Source organism: Lissotriton helveticus, chromosome 10, assembly GCF_964261635.1.
Source record: "Lissotriton helveticus chromosome 10, aLisHel1.1, whole genome shotgun sequence".
In the NCBI taxonomy this organism is placed as follows: domain Eukaryota; kingdom Metazoa; phylum Chordata; class Amphibia; order Caudata; family Salamandridae; genus Lissotriton; species Lissotriton helveticus.
Window position 1 is genome coordinate 520,122,220 of NC_136071.1, and position 19,991 is coordinate 520,142,210.

Here is a 19,991-nt window from a genome sequence, read left to right on the forward strand (position 1 = left end):
CCACACACACACAAGCACACACAAAACCACCCACACACAACCACACAAACACAACACACACAACCACAAACACAACACACACAACCACAAACACAAACCACAACCACACACACAACCACAACCCCACACACAACCACAACCACACACACCACCACACATACAACCACACACACAACCACACTCACAAAACCACACACACCCAACCACAACCACACACACAACCACAACCATAACCACACACAAACACAACAACACAACCACACACACAACCACAACCACACATACAACCACACACAACCACACACACAACCACACCGTCAGTGCACACTTACATCAGACACAGACACCATCAGTCGTCAGTGCACGCTTTCACCGGGCACAAACACCACCAGCCGTCAGTGCATGCTTTCACCGGGCACAAACACCACCAGACATCAGTGCACGCTTCCACCAGGCACACACCACCAGACGTCAGTGCAAGCTTTCACCAGGCACACACACACACCACCAGACGTCAGTGCACGCTTTCACCAGGCACACACACACCACCAGCCATCAGTGCACGCTTTCACCAGGCACACACACACCACCAGCTGTCAGTGCACGCTTTCACGAGGCACACAACACCAGCCGTCAGTGCACGCTTTCACCAGGCACACACACCACCAGCCATCAGTGCACGCTTCCACCAGGCACACACACCACCAGCTGGCAGTGCACACTTCCACCAGGCACACACACCACCAGCCATCAGTGCACAATTTCTACAGGCACACACACCACCAGCCATCAGTGCACACATCAATTGTTTATGCATCCACAATTAACTATTGTAGCAGTCGCAGTATGGCGCACTTTACTTTTAAACAGATTCATCTAAAGCGCACCATTCAACCATTGCTACAAAAATAAATACACATTTTTTTGGCCTACAATTTATAGACTTTTGTTGCAATTGGTGTTGTAATATTTAGCAATGCCAATAGCTCAAACTTAAATAATGAGAGACCTATTGCATTGCAAATGCTTGTTGATTTTTTTAGCCATATTAGATTTGGAAAGGTAGCTAACATGTTTCACGCTGTCTTGCCAGTTGGCATAGGGCTTTCTCAAGGCTTTATAGTATATGGAGAAAGGGTAATATTGGGTTTGCGGTGTGTTTTGGAATTGTATGATAAGGCCTCTGCTGACAAGAAAGGATTGGGGGGACTGGGTATGGTTCCAAAGATAATTGAAGGGATTGTCTGGATAACTGGGATAGGAATATTAAGCTTGGCAGCATCTCTAACCAGGGCTTCATTGCACCTGCACCACCATTCTGCTGCTTCTCCGAGTTCCAGGGCTTCTTGGATATGCGATGGAGTCATTTCTCAATCCAGCACTACCAAAGTCTGTTGCAGCGCACTTACAGAAAAAATATAAGCCACCTGAACAAGACCCTCTCTTCCTGGTTTCTGTCCATCTCCTAGGAGCATCCTAGTAACTACTGTTAAGAAGTTCCTCCCCACTTTTCCATCTTTAATGTTACCTTCTGAATAGGAAGGCAGGAAAAGGGATGCAGCTGGCTGAAAGCTTTGTGGTTCATCAGAAACTGCAATTAAGTCATTGAGGGCCACTGCCCTACTTTGGTGGCATGACTTGTCCCTCTGGAAGACATTTTAGTGATTTCAGGAAAACCTATCCAGAGAAGATAGGCAGGATTTCTCGAAGGTGCCACAAGACTGGATAGTGGTCTCCAGTCAAGTCAATGGGACTGCTGAAAATATAGCGGGCATAGCCAGACGTGGCTACCTTCACGGTCTGGCCCTTTGTCATGACTCTGCCTTACCAGCCTAAAACCAGAAGCCAGATAGAGAATTCTTAACCATGCCACAGTTGAAGATCTCTTTGGAGATACTCAGGACTGTGGGCTCGAAAAATAATGTAAGAAGTACAGAAAACTTCAGTACAAACCTTATGACAGGCATTACGAGCACCAAGGGGTTCGAACCCCCTCAGTAGTCATAACAACATTCTTGCAAGACCATGAAAAGAAGTGGCTAACAAATAGAAGCCTTCACTGGAAAACCTGCCAATCAATGACTCCCCTTTTCCCCCTCTCTTGTTTGCCCCTCCAGTTGGTAGACGCTACAAAAAGCATTTGGAAGAGCGGAAGAAAATAACACCAGACAAATGAGTGCAGAATATTGCGCAAGAAGGTTATTCTCAATACTATTGAGGTGTGCTTCTTTTGGAAGTCAGCATCCTTCCGTTCAAAGAAGCAGTGAAATTGGTCCTTCTCTCACAGAAAGGAAAGGAAGTTTACTCCCATAACTTTCTAGATTGAAGAATAGGACCAGAGGTGGAATACTGTCCTATTCTAGACCTCACAACAGATGTTTCGGATGTTGACATTTCACATGCTATGCTATGTTCACTTATTGACAACAATAATGTGCCCCTACACTAATGTATCAGGGCCAATTATTCTCCTTCTGGGAGTCTGCCTTTGCAGGTATCATTTCTCCATTACGCTTGCAGGCCACAAACTATTTTCACACAACACATATTGTAATCCATTGATTCATTTTTTACAGATGTCCATTTATCGAAATTGTACTGATGAGATCCCTGTGAGGGTTGAAACATTGTTGACAACTGAGCAACAAACTTTATTTTGATCATTAAATAATTAAGAATCACACACAGTTGTTTGTTGGAAACACAGATTCTCATCATTGTCACTTTTTACTTTACTGTAATTGTCCGCTCACAACACATCTCATGCATATGTTTGTATACTGATTGCACAATATTGCTTGGTAAATGACTTTGTATAAAGTCTTTACCTGCCTTTAATTTCTAAGTGTTTGTCATATCTTTCAATATGAATAAGTGTAAACAATGATTTCACTGAATATTGCAATTTGTTCTTGAATGGTACCAACAAGAACTACTGTTCTTTAATAATTGCCAAATGCAATGGGTCAAAGGGCTGCGCTTGTTGTATAGTTGTATAAGCACAGTACTTTGGCGCATCAGTCGCGCGCCCATTGCATCCATCGGCACTGCGGTCGCCAAGAAGTAGATCCTCGGAGGAAGAAGAAGTGCAGGGTGCAGTTGGCAGTGTGCAGTTGGATGATGGGAAATTAGGTCCTCTTGCTTCGGTTTTTCTTTTAAATATGGTTTTAGCTGGAAACCAGAGATGTCAGGTATTGTGCAGATGGATGCTGGGAAATCCAGTTAGGTCACTTCTTTTGCAAATGGAAGATGGGAAATTAAATTTTGTCAATTTCTGTGCAGCGGTTTAATGGGAAATGAAGTCCTCTTGCTTGGCTTCTTCTTTTAAAGACTGGTAGCAGAAAACTGCTGATGTCAGTTCATGTGCAGATAGATGTTGGGAACTGCCGTGATGTCACTTCCTGTGTAGATGGATGATGGAAAATGAAGTCTTCTTGGTTAGGTTCTTCTTTTAAAGATTGATTTGGCAGAAAACCACACTTCCTGTGCATATGGATGAAGGGAAATCCAGTGTTGTCACTTATTGTGCAAATGTTTGATAGGTAATGCTGTGATATTATTTCTTATGCTAGTGGATGATGGGAAAATAAGCACTCCTGTCTGGCTTCTTCTTTTAAAGACAGTTTTGGTGGGAAACCAGTGATACCACTTTCTGCTCAGATGGATGATGGGAAACGCTGCAATGTCACTTCCTGAGCAGATGGATGATGGGAACAAATATACCCCCCCAGCCCTAGATCTTCAGGATAGATAGGTACACAACATGATCATTCAGAAGCATCACAAATTCTTAAGATTTCTGGTTGGCATTGCCCGCAAGCAATACAAGGTCCTTCCTTTCAGCCTCAAGCCAGCAACACAAAACCTTTTTGAAGTGCATGTCAGTGGTTGCTGCAGATCTCAGAAAGATAATAATATTTTCTATCCCTACTTGGTTGACTGGCTTCTAATGGTACCAATACTTCAAGGTGCCCAGTGTCAATACAACGTGACATTCTCTGGGCTTCAACTTGCTGTAGACTCGCTGTAGACTCGCTGTGATGCACCCCAAGTCTACAGCAAGTCCGGTTCAGTCCATTACCTGTGTGCAGCCATAGTAACTTATCATGAAGAATGTATCCTTTCAAGGAGATACCGTCATCTTTCCATATTAAGTGGCAGAAACTTCTAAAGTTGAATCACTCAACAGCCCCTCAAAAGTGCCCTTCATCTTTCTTGTTGAAAATGTCTGCCTGCAGATGGGACAGTTACAACAGTGCCTGGAAGACCAGTTTAGCCAGCTCTCTAAAGCTGGTAAGAAGAGTTAACTCCTTCTAAGGCTACAATCGATTCCTTCCCATGGTTCTGTCTATTGACCAATCTCCTAAATGGTTTCACCTTTCATCCTGACATTATGACTCAGACTTTTGTGCCCAAGCTTCCCTGTTAGATTGGCAATCCCACATTGACAGTCTTCAGGTCTAGGTAATGTGATTTTCAAAAGAAACAACTTACCACATCAACCTACTGGTGCTGAGAGCAGTTCATCTAGCTCTCAAGCCGCTCCTGCTTGCTCAAACATACTAAAAAACAATATTGCATTACATTAGCGAGCAGGGAGGTTACACAGCTGAAACCCTCATATTGTGCTTCCTGAAACTCATAATTGAAGAGGTAGAGAATAAACTCCTCTCCTTTGTCTGGAAGAATCAATCTCCTAGAGTTCCAAGGGCAACTCTAAACAAACGGACGACATCTGGGTAAAAGAGGCCCACCTACTATGAATACTTATGTTTGAAGCGAAGTCTATTTATAATATGGGAATGGACTGAAAAGTTGGATCTTTTCTTGGTGTTACCCATTCAGTTTTCACCATATGTTAAAAAAATAGAAATATCAGACCTGAGGTTTGTTTCTAAGAATCCTTTAGAAGAATTTAAAAGAGCGTACTTCATTCTCTTAATTTTAAAATATGGTTGACGTTTTATCAACAACCACCAAAAGATTTCTATCATGCAGATCAACTATTGGTGGCTTATGGCCAGTTGTCTAAAAGTAAACTGTTACCTGAACAGAATTTGGCCAGATGGATCATCTCAGGCATCATCTTGGCACATAATATGATGGACAGCCTTCTCTCGGGCATTATTAGAGGCTAGTCTATGAGGTTTATGGCTGCCAGAACTGTGCTCTTGAAGATGAAGCTCTCATACAAATTAGCAAAACTGCAACATGTAGGGCAATGCATAATTTTGCAGTGTATTACTGCATTAATGTTCAAACCAGAAATCTGCAAATGGGCAAGCGATGCTCTGGAACCTTTTTATATAAGGTGCACCTTACCTCCATCTATCACTGCTTTCTTAGTACTGTTTTTTAATCTGTATTCAAGCAAATGAATTTATGAATGATCCTACGACTATGAAGAAAAAAGTTACTTACCTGCTAGGGTTCTCTAGCATTGTTATTTCTAATAGATTCACATGCAGCCCATCGACCTCCCCTTTCACGAGGCTCTGCATTATATATTTCACTGTTACGAGGTCGAATATATGGCTTTTAGAAGCCTCTGGGTGGGTTAGAGCTCTGTGTCATGTCATGTCATTGTTAGGCCTGGGTGGAGTTTGCGGAGTTCCATGTGACAACAACTCTGTCTTGCTACTCGGAGTTCTGCAAGCGGCAGAGTGTGTTATGATGTTCTGTTCATGTTGATTTGTCGGCCAGGTGAATGTCCAGCACTGTAAAATCAGTGCAAATGGCACCACGCGCAAGAAAAGAGGGTGCTGCTTCTTTCTGCCACTCGAGTAGCGTTCAACTTGAGCAGCAGCTTCCCCAACGCAAATAGAAGGTTTGTCAACGTGAGTTGAAGCAACCATCCGAGACCGTCCTCATTGAGAAATCTCTCTGGGAGGTGGTCTAGGGTTGGAATTTCCTCGCTGGCCAATGTAATGTTGGAGAGCGAGGAAAAAACTCTGCTTCGCAGAGTGGAGTTGTTCAGAAATCTGCGTGCTCCGTGGAGTTCGGAAAACTCCACTAACTCCACGAATGGAGCGGAGTTCACCACCCAACCCTATTCATTGTGCAGACTGGTCACAGCATGGATTTGGCTGGTTGCTTGTAGTCAATGGCTGCTTCAATGTTATTGAGTGTTAGCATACATTGCTATGTTAATAATGGCTACTGAAGGTTCCCAGTGTGATGATCAGGAACAATTGAAACATGAATTTATGAAACCAAAAGAAGCAGTGGGTCGCTGCTTCTTCTCGTTGACTGGTATTATCCCAACACATGATCTCTTGATGCATGGTTTCTGTAGATGTACTGTGTCCATCAGAGCACTCCATGCATGGATCTATGATTTCTCCTTACATATAGTCTCTCTGGTTGCAAGGTACTTGAATAGGGCCACCTTGGTTGCATGGTTTGTGGATCCACTGCCTCTCTTAGCCTACATTATATCAACTTACATGGCGCCTCTAGAGATAAAGGGTGGATTATGATACCTTTTTTTCTGTGATAAGTTGTCTATTTTTCCATACTTAAAATGTAATGAATATCCAGGAGTACACTTACCTTTGTGAAAGGAGTTCATAGTTTCTGCCACATGTTTCCTGGAACAAATAGTATATGCATGTGTGTAGTACTTTCATACAGCTTCTCTAATCACCATTGACCACCAGATACATTATTGCTTTACATGTGGAGACTATTGCATATTTCAATTCTCTCTCCCCACATCAAAATCTATGTTCAAGCACATTTTTCTTGAGCTCACCCACTTTTCTCTTCTCTTCCTATTTCTGTTCTGGGGTCTTTCTCTTAGCTGTGCCTTTTTTGTTCTGCTTCCCATCTCCATTTTCTTCATCACTCTTTCATTGTTTTCATCTCCCATAATCTCTGAATGCTGTACTGAGTTCTTGGCCTTCCTTCCTCTTTTTTTCCAACCACTGCACTCCTATTTTCTTAGGGCGAACTGGAGGAGACATGTCCATCTGTTTTGCATTCTTAGCATTCTGGGATGGAAAATTGCAAAGAGGTATATACATAAGGAATCCTCCCACACTGGGTATGGAGTAACTGATGCTTGAATCACTTTACAACAGTGCTGGGTTATCTCAGAGCGAAGTTGGACATAAGCTCTCTCCTGGTATGAGCTAATGGGCGCTAGCAGTGAATCTGTTCTGTTGTGTATTTCAGGCTGTGGAGAAAGCCTTCTCGTCACCACGTGGATTCTACTGGCAGACTATTGAAACTGATGAGAAGATCTGCTCCAATGGCACTGACCATGGCATCGATGCAGACACTGAAACAGAGGTCAGAATAGGCTGATGGGGCTCATCCAAATACAAGATGATAATTGAAGATGTCCCTTAGAGAGTTGTTGTGCTTTTTTACCAAACAGGATATCCTTGGGCAAGACTCAAGAGGTCCTTTCTAAACAATGGTGCTTTGAAGTGTCTGAGACCTCTATCACACCCTATCAATACTGCAATGCTTTGATTGATACAGATGCAATACTGAACCTCTCCCTGGTGTCCCTCCAGAAGATACTATGTTTCAATTTGTGACTTTTCAATCCTCATGTGCTCTGAAAATCTATTCTTTCTTGAATGTGTCTGTCCTAATAGTATTTGACTGGTGTTTTCCCAGGTTTATTTTCAACAGGTACTGATTACAGTATTCATACAGAAGCTGTTTTTGTCTGATCCAAACGTGTGTCTACAACATAAATCACTGCTAAGTCTGCTTTAGCATATTTCCCCCGCATCAGATGTTCCATAGATTAAATTGCTTGTATTATTCCCAATGAAGGGGCTGGTAAACATTGGCATTACATTCTTAAAAGAGGTGGTAATAAACACTCTTGTATCACTGCACTATGTGCATCCTATCCTAATCACTTTATGACCCAATCTAGAGCCAATGAGATGAAGACGTCCTGAGCTTCACGCCCCCTTTTGATTTTCATAGGCCAGAGTTGCTAATGAGCATAAAATGAAAGGGGAATCCTCTAGAATGCTGCTCTTGGGAAAACTATTTTCACTGTCCTTCACATTCAGGTAGGTTTTTGTGTTTTTTTTTAACTCTTTCTTGGAAATAACTGGACTTTTTCCACACCCAGTTGTAGGGGTTAGGAGTGTTTCTATATATGCACTGTAAGATTGGGCCCATTACGCATCATGCTTATGAACGGCATTTCCATTACACAATCACAGAAACTTCTTTAAGAGCAAAACTGTGTCTTGGCAAGCTCTAGCAAACCTTTGGGGCATAGAAACATTTTTCTGTTGATTTCCATACTCTGGACATTTACTGCCTTATTCCTTTTGATGTCCCAGTAAAGTACTGCATATAAAAGATTTTCTGCACTAAAATTCTTAAACAATATACAAAAGAAGGGACTGAGAGTGCATAACGGTCCAGCCTACGTGCTCCCAACAAGCCTTACATTACAAAAAGGGTATGCAGGCCCTTAGAGGAGAGAAGATTTAGATGAGGTTGGTAATGAACTAAGAAATCAGATGGGGCATCTGATTGCTGAGGAGCAAGAGCCCTCATACTCTCAGATAGGTGGTGTACTTCATCACCGGCTGTCGAGCCCGCACTGCATACCCTTTCAGTAATTTCTAAAATTCTTAAAGCCAGAAAAAGGAGGCTGGATATCCCTCTTTTTAAGTCAAGTCTCCTGGATGACATTGTCTAGAATGCTCCTCTGTTCCCGCCTGCCAAGAGCACCAAGAAAAAGAAATATGATTTGATTGAGCTGTCTGAAAAGAAAAGGTCAAAGTTTCCAATTGTGAAAGTCTTTCCGTGGCCACATTCGATTACCTCTTAACCACCTTTAAAGTACAGGCATCAGATTTATCCCCAGAAGTATTACCCTCCTCACTTCTGGCACCAGAACGGTCTCATTCAACTTAAAGGTTCTTCACAAGCATTGCAAGCAAAAGGGCTCATTGACAAATGGCATCATGTAAAAAAACACATGAGATAGTCTTCATCTATGGGAAGCCTTGTTTGTAAGAAGCCATCATCTACATGATAGTCTTCATCTATGAGAAGCCTTGTTTGTAAGAAGCCATCATCTACATGATAGTCTTCATCTATGAGAAAGAAGCCTTGTTTGTAAGAAGCCATCATCTACATGATAGTCTTCATCTATGAGATGCCTTGTTTGTAAGAAGCCAGCATCTACATGAGGGCATTGCCTATGGCAACCATCATTCATGAGAGGGGCTGTCACCACAAGATAACAAATGGCCTCATGTAAAAAAAAACACATGAGATAGTCTTCATCTATGAGAAGCCTTATTTGTAAGAAGCCATCATCTACATGATAGTGTTCATCTATGAGAAGCCTTGTTTGTAAGAAGCCATCATCTACATGATAGTCTTCATCTATGAGAAGCCTTGTTTGTAAGAAGCCATCATCCACATGATAGTCTTCATCTATGAGAAGCCTTGTTTGTAAGAAGCCATCATCTACATGATAGTCTTCATCTATGAGAAGCCTTGTTTGTGAGAAGAGATCATCTACATGATAGTCTTCATCTATGAGAAAGAAGCCTTGTTTGTAAGAAGCCATCATCTACATGATAGTCTTCATCTATGAGAAGCCTTGTTTGTGAGAAGCCATCATCTACATGATAGTCTTCATCTATGAGAAAGAAGCCTTGTTTGTAAGAAGCCATCATCTACATGATAGTCTTCATATATGAGAAGCCTTGTTTGTAAGAAGCCATCATGTACATGAGGGAATTGCCTATGGCAACCATCATTCATGAGAGGGGCTGTCACCATGAGATACCTCGACCACAGTGGTTCCTGTAGACTATTTAGATACCATAGAATACAAGACCTTTTTGCTAGTCTTAGTACTCACCTTTTGGTGAGCTGTTCTGTGAACATGCAGCAGACACCTAACCTCAAAGACCTTCAGGAAGTCTGCAAAAGGATGCTTTTTCACTACAACAGCCTCAGTGCCAGACGAATATATGTCTTTACAATAAATGTGCTACAACGCATTCCATTACAAAGCTGTCGTTACAACGACTGCCTTGTTACAACGCAAATCATTACATTGCAAGTCGTTACAACGACTTGCTGGTGGGAGCACGCTGGACTTAGAAATAGTATAATTTACAATTCCTACTCCAGTTTGTGCAACAGCAAGTTGTTGTAATGACTTGCGATGTAATGGTTTGCGTTGTAACAAATCTGTTGTTGTAACAACTGTGTTGTAATGGACTGTGTTGTAGAGCATTCATTGTAAATGATGTCTCCCATGCCAGACTAATGTAAGGGTGTAACCCAGGCACCTCCAGTGCAGCTGCTGCAGGGTGAAGAAGAGGAAGCCTGTGGAGCTGTGGATGATGAGGAGGTGTAGGGCATTGGCATTCAAGATGAAGAACAACCAACTTCAAACTTACATCAATACTCTGAAAACGATGAATGAGGCGACTATGTAGAACCGGATGAAGGTCCCATGGATGAGATTCAAAGGAAGTCTCACTATTGTAAAATTCCATTGCTTAACTAATCTCATGATTTGAATTTTCACTACTTGATTAACATATTTTATTTTCAACTTCAAGTTCAATAAATGTCATTCTAATACTGGACTGCTTTTGGTAGGAGGATTTTCTTTGTAGAACATCCAAGTCACCCTGTCGAATAATGTTTCACACCTAGAAATCATTGAATGTGCCTGAAGGAACCCAGTCACTCTGGTGGCCAATTTTACTCCCCCAGAATGCATTGAGGTTGACTGAAATGGCTGGAGCTTGCTGTCACAAGCAACACTTCCTGCACAGAGAAGACAGGAAAATGGATGAAATAGGCAAAAGAGTACATTTGCTTGTGAGCCACTTAAGACAGAGTGGGTAATGCTACAACAGTCTTAAGGAGGTACATACTTCCTTAAGACAGAACAGATCTCTGTAACCGTTATTGACAGCCTGATTCGTTTAATTGATTTGGTATATACACAAGAACAAATCATGCAGACATATGTATACACAAATGGATAAGCAGATAATAATTTAACTTACACATGCTAGATCTCCACCAACCACCAATTTTTGACAGCAGTGAATAGAGATTCAGTTGTTGGCTTTGCAACAGTTCATTCCACACAATTTTTGAGTAAACGTGATTGATATACTGTCATCCAGGAAGTCATGCTTAGCTGGTACAGGTGCGTCTCAATGCATAAATATTCATCAGTTTGGACATCACAGCTCTTATGGTGCTTTTCAGACTTATGTGCAATATCAAATTCTGTAGCATTGATCACAAAATACCAGACCAACTAAAAGATGCAGTTACTCCCACATAAAAAGACACAAGACCTGTCGAGGGTTCACCTCACTCCTTCTTTATGTATGCCCCATTCTACCCATGCGTCTAGGAGGCAAACTACAACATATCCTTCCCTCATGTCAGGGAATAACATCAGACATATGGGTCTAGCACAATATCCACTATAGTTATTCTTTGAAATGTATATTATTGCCACCAAGCATTATCATCTTCAGGCCCTCCAGGAAGAGAATATCAGAATGTCATTGAAAGGAGTGATAACAAAGTTAGAACAACTAAAACTAATTGAGGTGTTCCAATTCAGGATTTTCCATAAGCAGAAGAAACTGGTGGCTGGTGCCCATTCCTAGATCTGCCCAGTTTAAGCAGGGATTTTAAATGATGACCCTCGAAGTACTCTTCCAGCATTTTACCAGGAAGACTACCACACCTCCACATATATTTGGAATGACTATTTCTATGTCCCAAGAAATATAAAACATTGTTTTCACCTTCAATTAATGGTCTTTTTCACATCTACAATTTTAAAGTTCTGCTCTTTGGTCAGCGTCTAGCATATTTACAAAATGCTTCACTCCAGAATCGACAAATCTTCATCAGTTAGAGAGTCATATTTATTGGTATCTACATAATGGGTCACTGATAGCATAATCTATGCCAGACTGCAACAGGATTATCTCAACCATATTGGAAGTCATGCAGTGCCTAGGTCTATCACTAAACACGAACAATGATTTTTCTGGGCGCTATCACGACATAAGAGTGTCTCTATCAAAGCAGTTGGGAAATAAACACCTGCACATGGCGAAGACCTCATAAGCTTACTGCCAAGTAGTCAGGAACACCTTCTAAGGTGCATGTCATCATGCATTCTTCTCATCCTTCCATGCCTTTCACAACTATATATTCTCCAATAAGAACTTGACCCCGAATGGTGTCAAGTTTCCAGAGAATGGGGCAACATCATGCAGATTGCAACCTGACGTTTAAAGGCTCTAAAGTGATGGAAAGTCAGACATCAAGTATTCAAAGGACAACTATTACATCAGCAAGAACCAAATACAACCAAACTATTGATACCTCCCTGAAAGGGTAGTTCACTCACCTTCAAGAACATTCGGCAAACGGTCACTGCTCACAAAAAGACAAAAAAAAAACTTGGACTCCGAGCAGCACATCTAGCGCTTAAAGGTTTTGTTCACAGTCAGGATAATCACGGACAACATGACATCCATATCTTACATACTCAAACAAGGAGTCACAAAATTCACCATTTTGTGAACTGAGGGAAATCTTATTTGGCACTCCAAAACTATGTTTCAGTTTGAAATGAACACATAACTTATCTCTGCATCAACTTTGTGGATGTACTCAGGAGAGTCTAGTCTGTTTACCAATAGGGAGAGCTAGTCTGTAACCAAGTAGCACTGTTGGGGTGCTCTGAATTCTGATTTGTTAGCCACTCCTGAGAATGTTCTCGCAAATGCATCAGGTGGTGATGTCATGGTTCTTGGCTGGAGTATTTTTCAATATCCTGACAGGGGAAGTTTGAATTTGCTTTCCCCCCAATTCCCCTAATAGCTTGACTCATCTGAAATATAGAAACAAAACCATACATTATCATTCTTTGGGTACAGGATTGGTCCAAGCAACTTTGGCACACAAATCTGTAAAAAACGAAATTGTGGTGAACCCAACAATCTCATTCATAGTAAACACAACGCCAGTTAGCAGAGTATAAGGATGGATATAACTTTAGTTAACAGCATGTCTTCTGAATACCTAGTGTTAGGTTCTTTCGACATACCTAGGAACTGTAGACGTCCCTTGAGGGTAGCCAGAGCACAATCCATGTCAAAGACATATGCACTTAGGTGGAAGCGATTCTGTATCTTTTCATTTGTACATTTCAAGATGCCACTATCAATTATCCATCAAAATACCCAAGATTCTTCCATAAGCCTTGTACTTAGGGGAATAATCCTAATGTATTCCTCTCTGAGAGTTCAATTAACAGTAGGAGAACACTGAGCAAAGAATTCTTGTTCCCACAAAATTCATATAAGCATAATTCATATAAGCACTATTCAGACGTTTTTGTGTTATAGGTAAGTTTGCACCTTTGTGACAATGAAATACGGTTCTATGTTTATTCATCAGACCTCCAATTGAAACTATTCAAAGGTCTTCTTTACTGTTTGTTTGATGAAAGACAGCATCTCACTGGCAATAACATCTATGACCTGCATCAGTGAACTTCAAGCTTGTATAATCGGGCAACTATATTTTAAATTCAGTTTTTAAAAAAAAGGTTGTCTTGGAAACAAATCCAAGTTTCATATCTAATGTATCCACTTATTTCATGTGAAACAAGCCACTTTACCCACATTCTTTCCGCATCTTATGACTGCCCTGGAAGGTTCAGATATATGATGTACATTGAGATGTGTCCAAAAGTGTATGTGGACAAGAAAAAGAAGTTTGGAATACCTAATCAATTTACTGCCTTTGGAGATCTACATAAGAGTTAAGCCTTGTGGAAGTAAGCTGTGGCCTGCTGGATTGCAGTTTGAATTACTATGTGCCATTCTAAATCTGGAATAGATATTTAGAAAACCATAGAAGCTCATTTTAGCAGATGCATTGCCGCAACCCCAGTTGTTTTTACAGGTGTTCGACCCACTGACATGTGCAATGTTACAACATGATGATTCAAACACACCATCTGCAGCAAAGCTGCCTACAGGTACAGATTGCAATTCTAGCATGTGAATCTACAGTAGATTCAATATTGGAGACAAAAAGGTGGCTTACTCATAGCTACAGCCAGTAGCTTGATATATTTGATAGATTCACATGCGACACTCCATCTTCCCATTTCAATTAGGCTGAGGCTAGTTTCTTTCTTTCATTCTTACAATGAAACTCTGAGTGGTGGATGCCACTAGGTGGACTAGAGCTCAGAACCTCTCCACGTCAGTGGCTATAGTAGTGGTGATATAAAGAGAAGGGTAGGCGGAATTTATTAGCACTGCTGTTTATCATTTACTTATGGGGATTCCCTTCATGACAACAGGGAGGAATTTAAGCATGTGCATTTAAAAAAGATGCTAATGATGGATAACTGTAGTTACAGGCAAGTATTTTTTTCTACTCTGAAGTACTTTGCTCTTTATGCTTGCTTTCTGCTTTACCAAAGGTTGCCCTCGCACTGCTGTTTGAAACCCTACTCGGTGACCCAATGGCATTCCATCATATGTTACAGCTGATCCTGAGCACTGGCCTGGACATCTGCGGCCTTCGCTTGCTGTACCCTCAGCCAAGTGTTTTACTCTTAAGCACAGGTAAGAGTCTGCTACAGTCAACACAGACCCATACTGTCCTGTTCACTAGAGCAAGTAACACACTGATACATCCCTGTCTGACATAGTTGCTTTGCACTTAAGCACAGGTAACATGTTAATACTTGTTGAATACTACCAGATTGTGCTTCCTCAAGCATGGACAAGAGCCAGATACAGAACCACATGACACAGTATTTGCACCTCTCGAGTGAGGTGAGAATCTAATCTAATGCAGCCATAACAGAGCCCATGTGTGCTGCGTTCAGACATAAGCAAGAGTCATTTCAACCTAATTTCTATGTGTATAATGTGATACATAGATTTAAAGGCTACTGGGTTTATCATTGGTTACAGGGGCTGAAGATCTTCAGTTCTGTAGGCAGTACTGAATTTGTATTCGCGGCTTCATTGAAGAGCAAGAATGTGTTATGGTCGGTTTGAAACCTTGCAGATCCCTATAATGGTGTTTTGCAATAGCAGAGCTTGCAATTCACAAAAACACAGGGTTTGCAATTCCAAAATGCCGTTTTAAAATCAACGCCCTTTTAGTAGTTGGACAATTCTTTTCGACTAACAAAATGTATTTTGCGATCTATGATAAATTGCAAATAGAAACGGTGTAGCAGAGGTTCTGAATCATAGGATCCTCACTGATGGTCAAAACCCTGAACACTTTCTTCTTTAAGCATTGTAATCAATTTGTACATGGAGCACCTCAATGTCCATTACTGGTGATACCTACATGATCAGCAAGATAGGATAGCTTTTACTACATTTTTTAGAATCGAATTGGCAGAATAGGGGCATGGGGAGCAAGAACTGGTCCTCCTCTCCCTTATTTTGTTCCAAATGGAAAATAGTTAAACCCATTCATCCAAAAGCACACACGCTCAAATACACATATATTCCTATATATACACAAACGGACCCAAGCATTCAATGAAACACCTGATGTGTAAGGCAGCATCAGTGAGTGGTGTGAGGCAGAAGCATGACAGAGTGGGAAGGAGCAAGTGGCTTTGGGGAAGCAGTAACTAGAAAATCCTACCGCCTCCTCTCATTATCTACCCTTGTCAAGGGTCAGCCAATTAGAGAGGGTCCTTTCCAAACTCATCACAGGGTGGGGTGAAGTTAGTGAGACCTGCTGAGTAGTTGGAAAAGGCTGGTGTTAGGCTTCACTGGTGGACATTCCTAAACCTATGGTGCCCTGGGGTGACCTTATCAGTGACACTGCTCTCTTGTTATCAGGGGAGGATCATTACAGATCGTTGCCATCCTGATGATCTTACTACCCTTAGGCTGGTGAGATTTTCAGCCTGCCAAACAGTTGGCGACCGGGCAACTGATCATAAGCTCATGCAAAGCGCATGACTTTGGTCTGATGAGCGTTTCTTAGGCTGACCTTCGCTAAGTCTGATAAACACTCATCATGTACTGGAAAATGGGGGGCAGACCCCGACACCCACATTAATGTGCCACTACTGATACTTGCAATAGAAATTTGGTGGCAACCTAACCACGCATCCACCTGGCATTGACTTGTCCTGATTTCCCTCCTGTATATGTGCCTGGTCAACATATTACTATACTTTCTTTAGCACTCCCAAAAGTGTGACCAAGAGCCACATCTCTTAAATCAATGGAATTTGTCAAAAGCAACAAAATATTGCCGAATGGTGAAACATTGGATAGGCTTGAAGCTATAAGGAGAAAAAGGTCTATATTTCTGAAAAAAAGACTAAATAATTAAACTATTTTTGTAAGTTTAACAACACAACCATATAAGCAAGCATCTTACAGTGGGAGGTAAATAGAAGTTTTAAGACTTTGAAATGGATTTTGTTCCTGGACATTGGTGAACCTTTTATTTGTGTCATATGGAAGACTGGTGTAACTAGGTAAACTGTTCACAGCAGTTATTTAAAGATGTTTTTGCTGGATGGATTAAATCTTCCACGCAGAGATAGTATGGGTGTAGATTGTAGCATTTTGCATTGGTACATTATGCTTGCTTATATTTGCAACCATCGAATCTGCTGCAACCTCTTGAAAAACATGGGGTGTTACTGCTGTTGCAGTCTGATTGGTGAAAATAGGCAAATTCATTTACTAGTGGAGCCCAGATAGAAGCGGCCTAAATGAGCCTGTCTTCTTCTGTTCTCCTCTGTGCGATGATGATATGGGTGGCTTGTGTGTGAGGGCATTGCTTTGGGGAAATATTAGCACCTTGGACCCATTCTAAGTTTCATTTTTCAAAGAATGTTTATTGAGAGAGAAAACGATATAAAAGCATCATAGCAATGCATATAACGTTTTTTAGTATCCAGTCACATTCAATTATACGAACAATTAGAGTATATACACAACCACGCACATTGCACTGCAGCTCTGAGTTAGTATCCTACATAGTAGGGTAGATGCAGAGAAGTGGCATGCTCATACCTACTCCAACATGAGAGGCCTAGTAGCCTCATGTAGTTTAGGGGTGCCATAGTGGCCATGAACCCTAAAGCCTAATGTTCTTCACTGTTGTGTATCCTTAGTAGGGTTTAAATGGGTTTTTGCATAGATTTAAGCATTAGATGACATTTCACTGCTAATAGCCCGAAGGTAATCAGTTTGTTCTATCCTGAGCCTGGGCATACACTACATCATCCTGTTAAAAGATAGAGCGATCGTAGTGGTATCTTTGATCATTATTTACTTCCAGAAAATGTTGGGTAGTACTGCAGGCCTACCAGCTGGGGAACCTATCACTTTGTCCTTCACATTTGCACCAACAGGTTTATGTTGGGTAAGGATTGTCTTCAATAGTCAGTCTAAGGTACCATCTGTAAAGTATTTTGTAGGCATTCTCTGTATGGCAGGTGCATATCGAGGAGTTGGCTGTTATGGATCAGATTGGCTCAGGGTGGAAAATCAAATTAAATTCAAAGTCCTGAGCTATATGTTTAAGATCAAATTTGGCAAGGTACCTCAATACCTGAATGCCCTAGCTTGTCCTTATGTACCCCCACGCCTTCTCCGCTCGACCACTCAGGCCAAATTTTCTGTCGCTAGGACCAGATTGGTGCAAATGGGGGTTTTGTCCTTTTCTTGCCCAGACCCCTCAATGTGGAATTCCCTCCCCTGCCACTTCGAAATGAAACAGTTTATGGAAATTTTCTAAAGGGCTTAAAAACGTGGCTGTTTAATCAGTAGATCTCCCATCCCTCTTTTGCTCTTATCAGGCGGCGCCGGGAAACCTTCGGGTAGCTGTTGCACCTTATAAGAATTTAAAAAAAAAGAAATTGTGGAACATATATCATCTTTGATCTTCCTCCCCATAATTCACATTGATGCATACAGGATTCGGTAACTCTTGATTGCATGTTAGACAGTTATGTTATGATATATAATTTAGTGTATTACAAGACTCGTCCTCGAAACGGCTTCTTGGCACTTAGATAGCAGGTCAAAAACCATGTGCCGTTAAAAGAGCCAGGTATTCAGATGTCTTTTTGAAGCTTGGAAACTCAGTGCAATCTCTAATGTGAAAGGGGAGCTGGTTCCAATGGAGTGGGGCAAGGTATTAAAAAGAACGACCACCATATTTTAAAGTTTGAATACATTTCGGTTGAAGAAGAAGCTGGTTGCTGGATCTAAGGTTTCCTTAAGGACGGTAAGGAACTAGTCTATCCTGTAGATATCGTGTCCCTCTCACCAAAATGGAAGCTCTTCATTTAGTGTGATTTCAGTGTTTACAGTGGTATTCATTTACTATTAACATGTAGTCTTCATTTAGTATGCATGAAGACTACGTAGTATGTCCACAAGCTGAAATATGCAAATGAGGGAATACTAGTCCTACTCAACTACCCTTCAAATACATGATGAACACTTCAGTTGGTTGCTAAAAGAAGACTAGTAGTATTCTAGAAGAATAGTATTTGAAGCTTAGTAGTATTCTGTTAGGGTTTATTTGCAGCTCTTGTGCTATTTCAAGAGCAAAATGAAGGCTAGTCTCATTGATTGTGACCACTGTTTGAAGACTAGTGGTATTCTTTGTGAGCAATATCTGAATACTAACAACAATGATGGTGAAGACTCAAGTAAGACTAGCAGAATTTAAAGTGAATGTTAAATGAACACTATTATAAGGCTAGTCTCATTTATTGTGACCGCTAATTGAAGATTAGCGGTATCTTTGTGAGCAATATCTGAAGACTAATGGCAATGACTGTTAGGAGTTAAGTAAGACTAGCAGAATTCAAATTGAATGTTAATTGAATACTAATCTCATTAATTCTTATTAATTCATAGCAATTTTATTCATTTGGTTGCTTGCACAAGGCTTCTTTTAATGATGGTTTTTGGACTAAATTTACATGTTACATATCTTGGGAGTCTAATACACCTGTTATAAACTGTTAGAAATGGGATTTCTGGCTAGCTCAGACTTTGCACAAAAGCGAGGCAGAAACCACCACTCTAGCCAGGATATGGGAGTTACACTTCTAAAATAACCCCTGCTCACCCCCTTGGTAGCCTGACACGAGCAGCCATGCTTATCTTAGGGGCAGTGTGTAAAGCATTTGCACATAACCAACAGTAAAACAGTGTACGCACTACAGAAGGACATAAGAGCGCTAAAGGTACCCCCAAAAATATATTTTTAAGGCCTCTAGACCTTAACGCACCACAGAAGGACACCACATCATTTTTGAAAAATATCCAATTTTTTTATACTTAAGACAAGACCACATATGATAAAAATCCACAATACTATACTTCAAAATCGTCACTTATCAAAATATGCTGTAAAAATAGTTCCTTGACGTTGATAGCTCCGTCCGGGGCTATCACGATGTTGTGAACAACAAATCCTAAAGCAGTTCTGGCAGACCGTGGGGTCGCAGGCCAACTACGGTGTCGGGAAGACCAGCAAACAGTACCTTTCAGAGATGCAGGGCGATGGGGCCCTTGAAGTCACTCTTGTTGCAGGTTGCGCTCCTTTCTGATGGGATCCGCAGCGCTGGCGCCAACAGGCATCGGGTGCTGCTGTGTGAAGCGCAGTGGTGCGGTGTGCGGTGCCCCCAGGTCGTGGTGCGAGCAGCGGCTCGGTGGCGGCATCAGATGGCGTCGTGGATAAGACCATGGTTGCGGTGCGAGATGGAGGCGTGCTCATTGCGTTGCTAGCAGGTCACGGTGCAAGCAGCGGCATTGTCATTGCTGAAGCGCTGTCGTCGGCTGATGATCTGGAGCCGATGGCGCCGGCGTCGGTAGGCCAAGGCTGCGGTGTGGGTTGAGGGCGGTGCGTCGTGTAACTTACGAGCGGTGCCCCCGAACCACGGTGCAGGCAGTGGC

The 19,991-nt window shown here is 41.6% G+C and overlaps 1 protein-coding gene across 2 annotated transcripts in view; it reads left to right on the forward strand.

The window, feature by feature from the left end:
- DNAAF8 (dynein axonemal assembly factor 8) overlaps positions 1-19,991 on the forward strand; it is a 1,081,381-nt gene that overhangs the window by 385,101 nt on the left and 676,289 nt on the right. For both annotated transcript variants that reach the window (XM_078663036.1, XM_078663037.1), the window contains 2 exons: positions 7,177-7,293; positions 14,501-14,645. In XM_078663036.1, the coding sequence (XP_078519162.1) occupies positions 7,177-7,293; positions 14,501-14,645 (262 nt within the window). The remainder of the gene's footprint in view (positions 1-7,176; positions 7,294-14,500; positions 14,646-19,991) is intronic.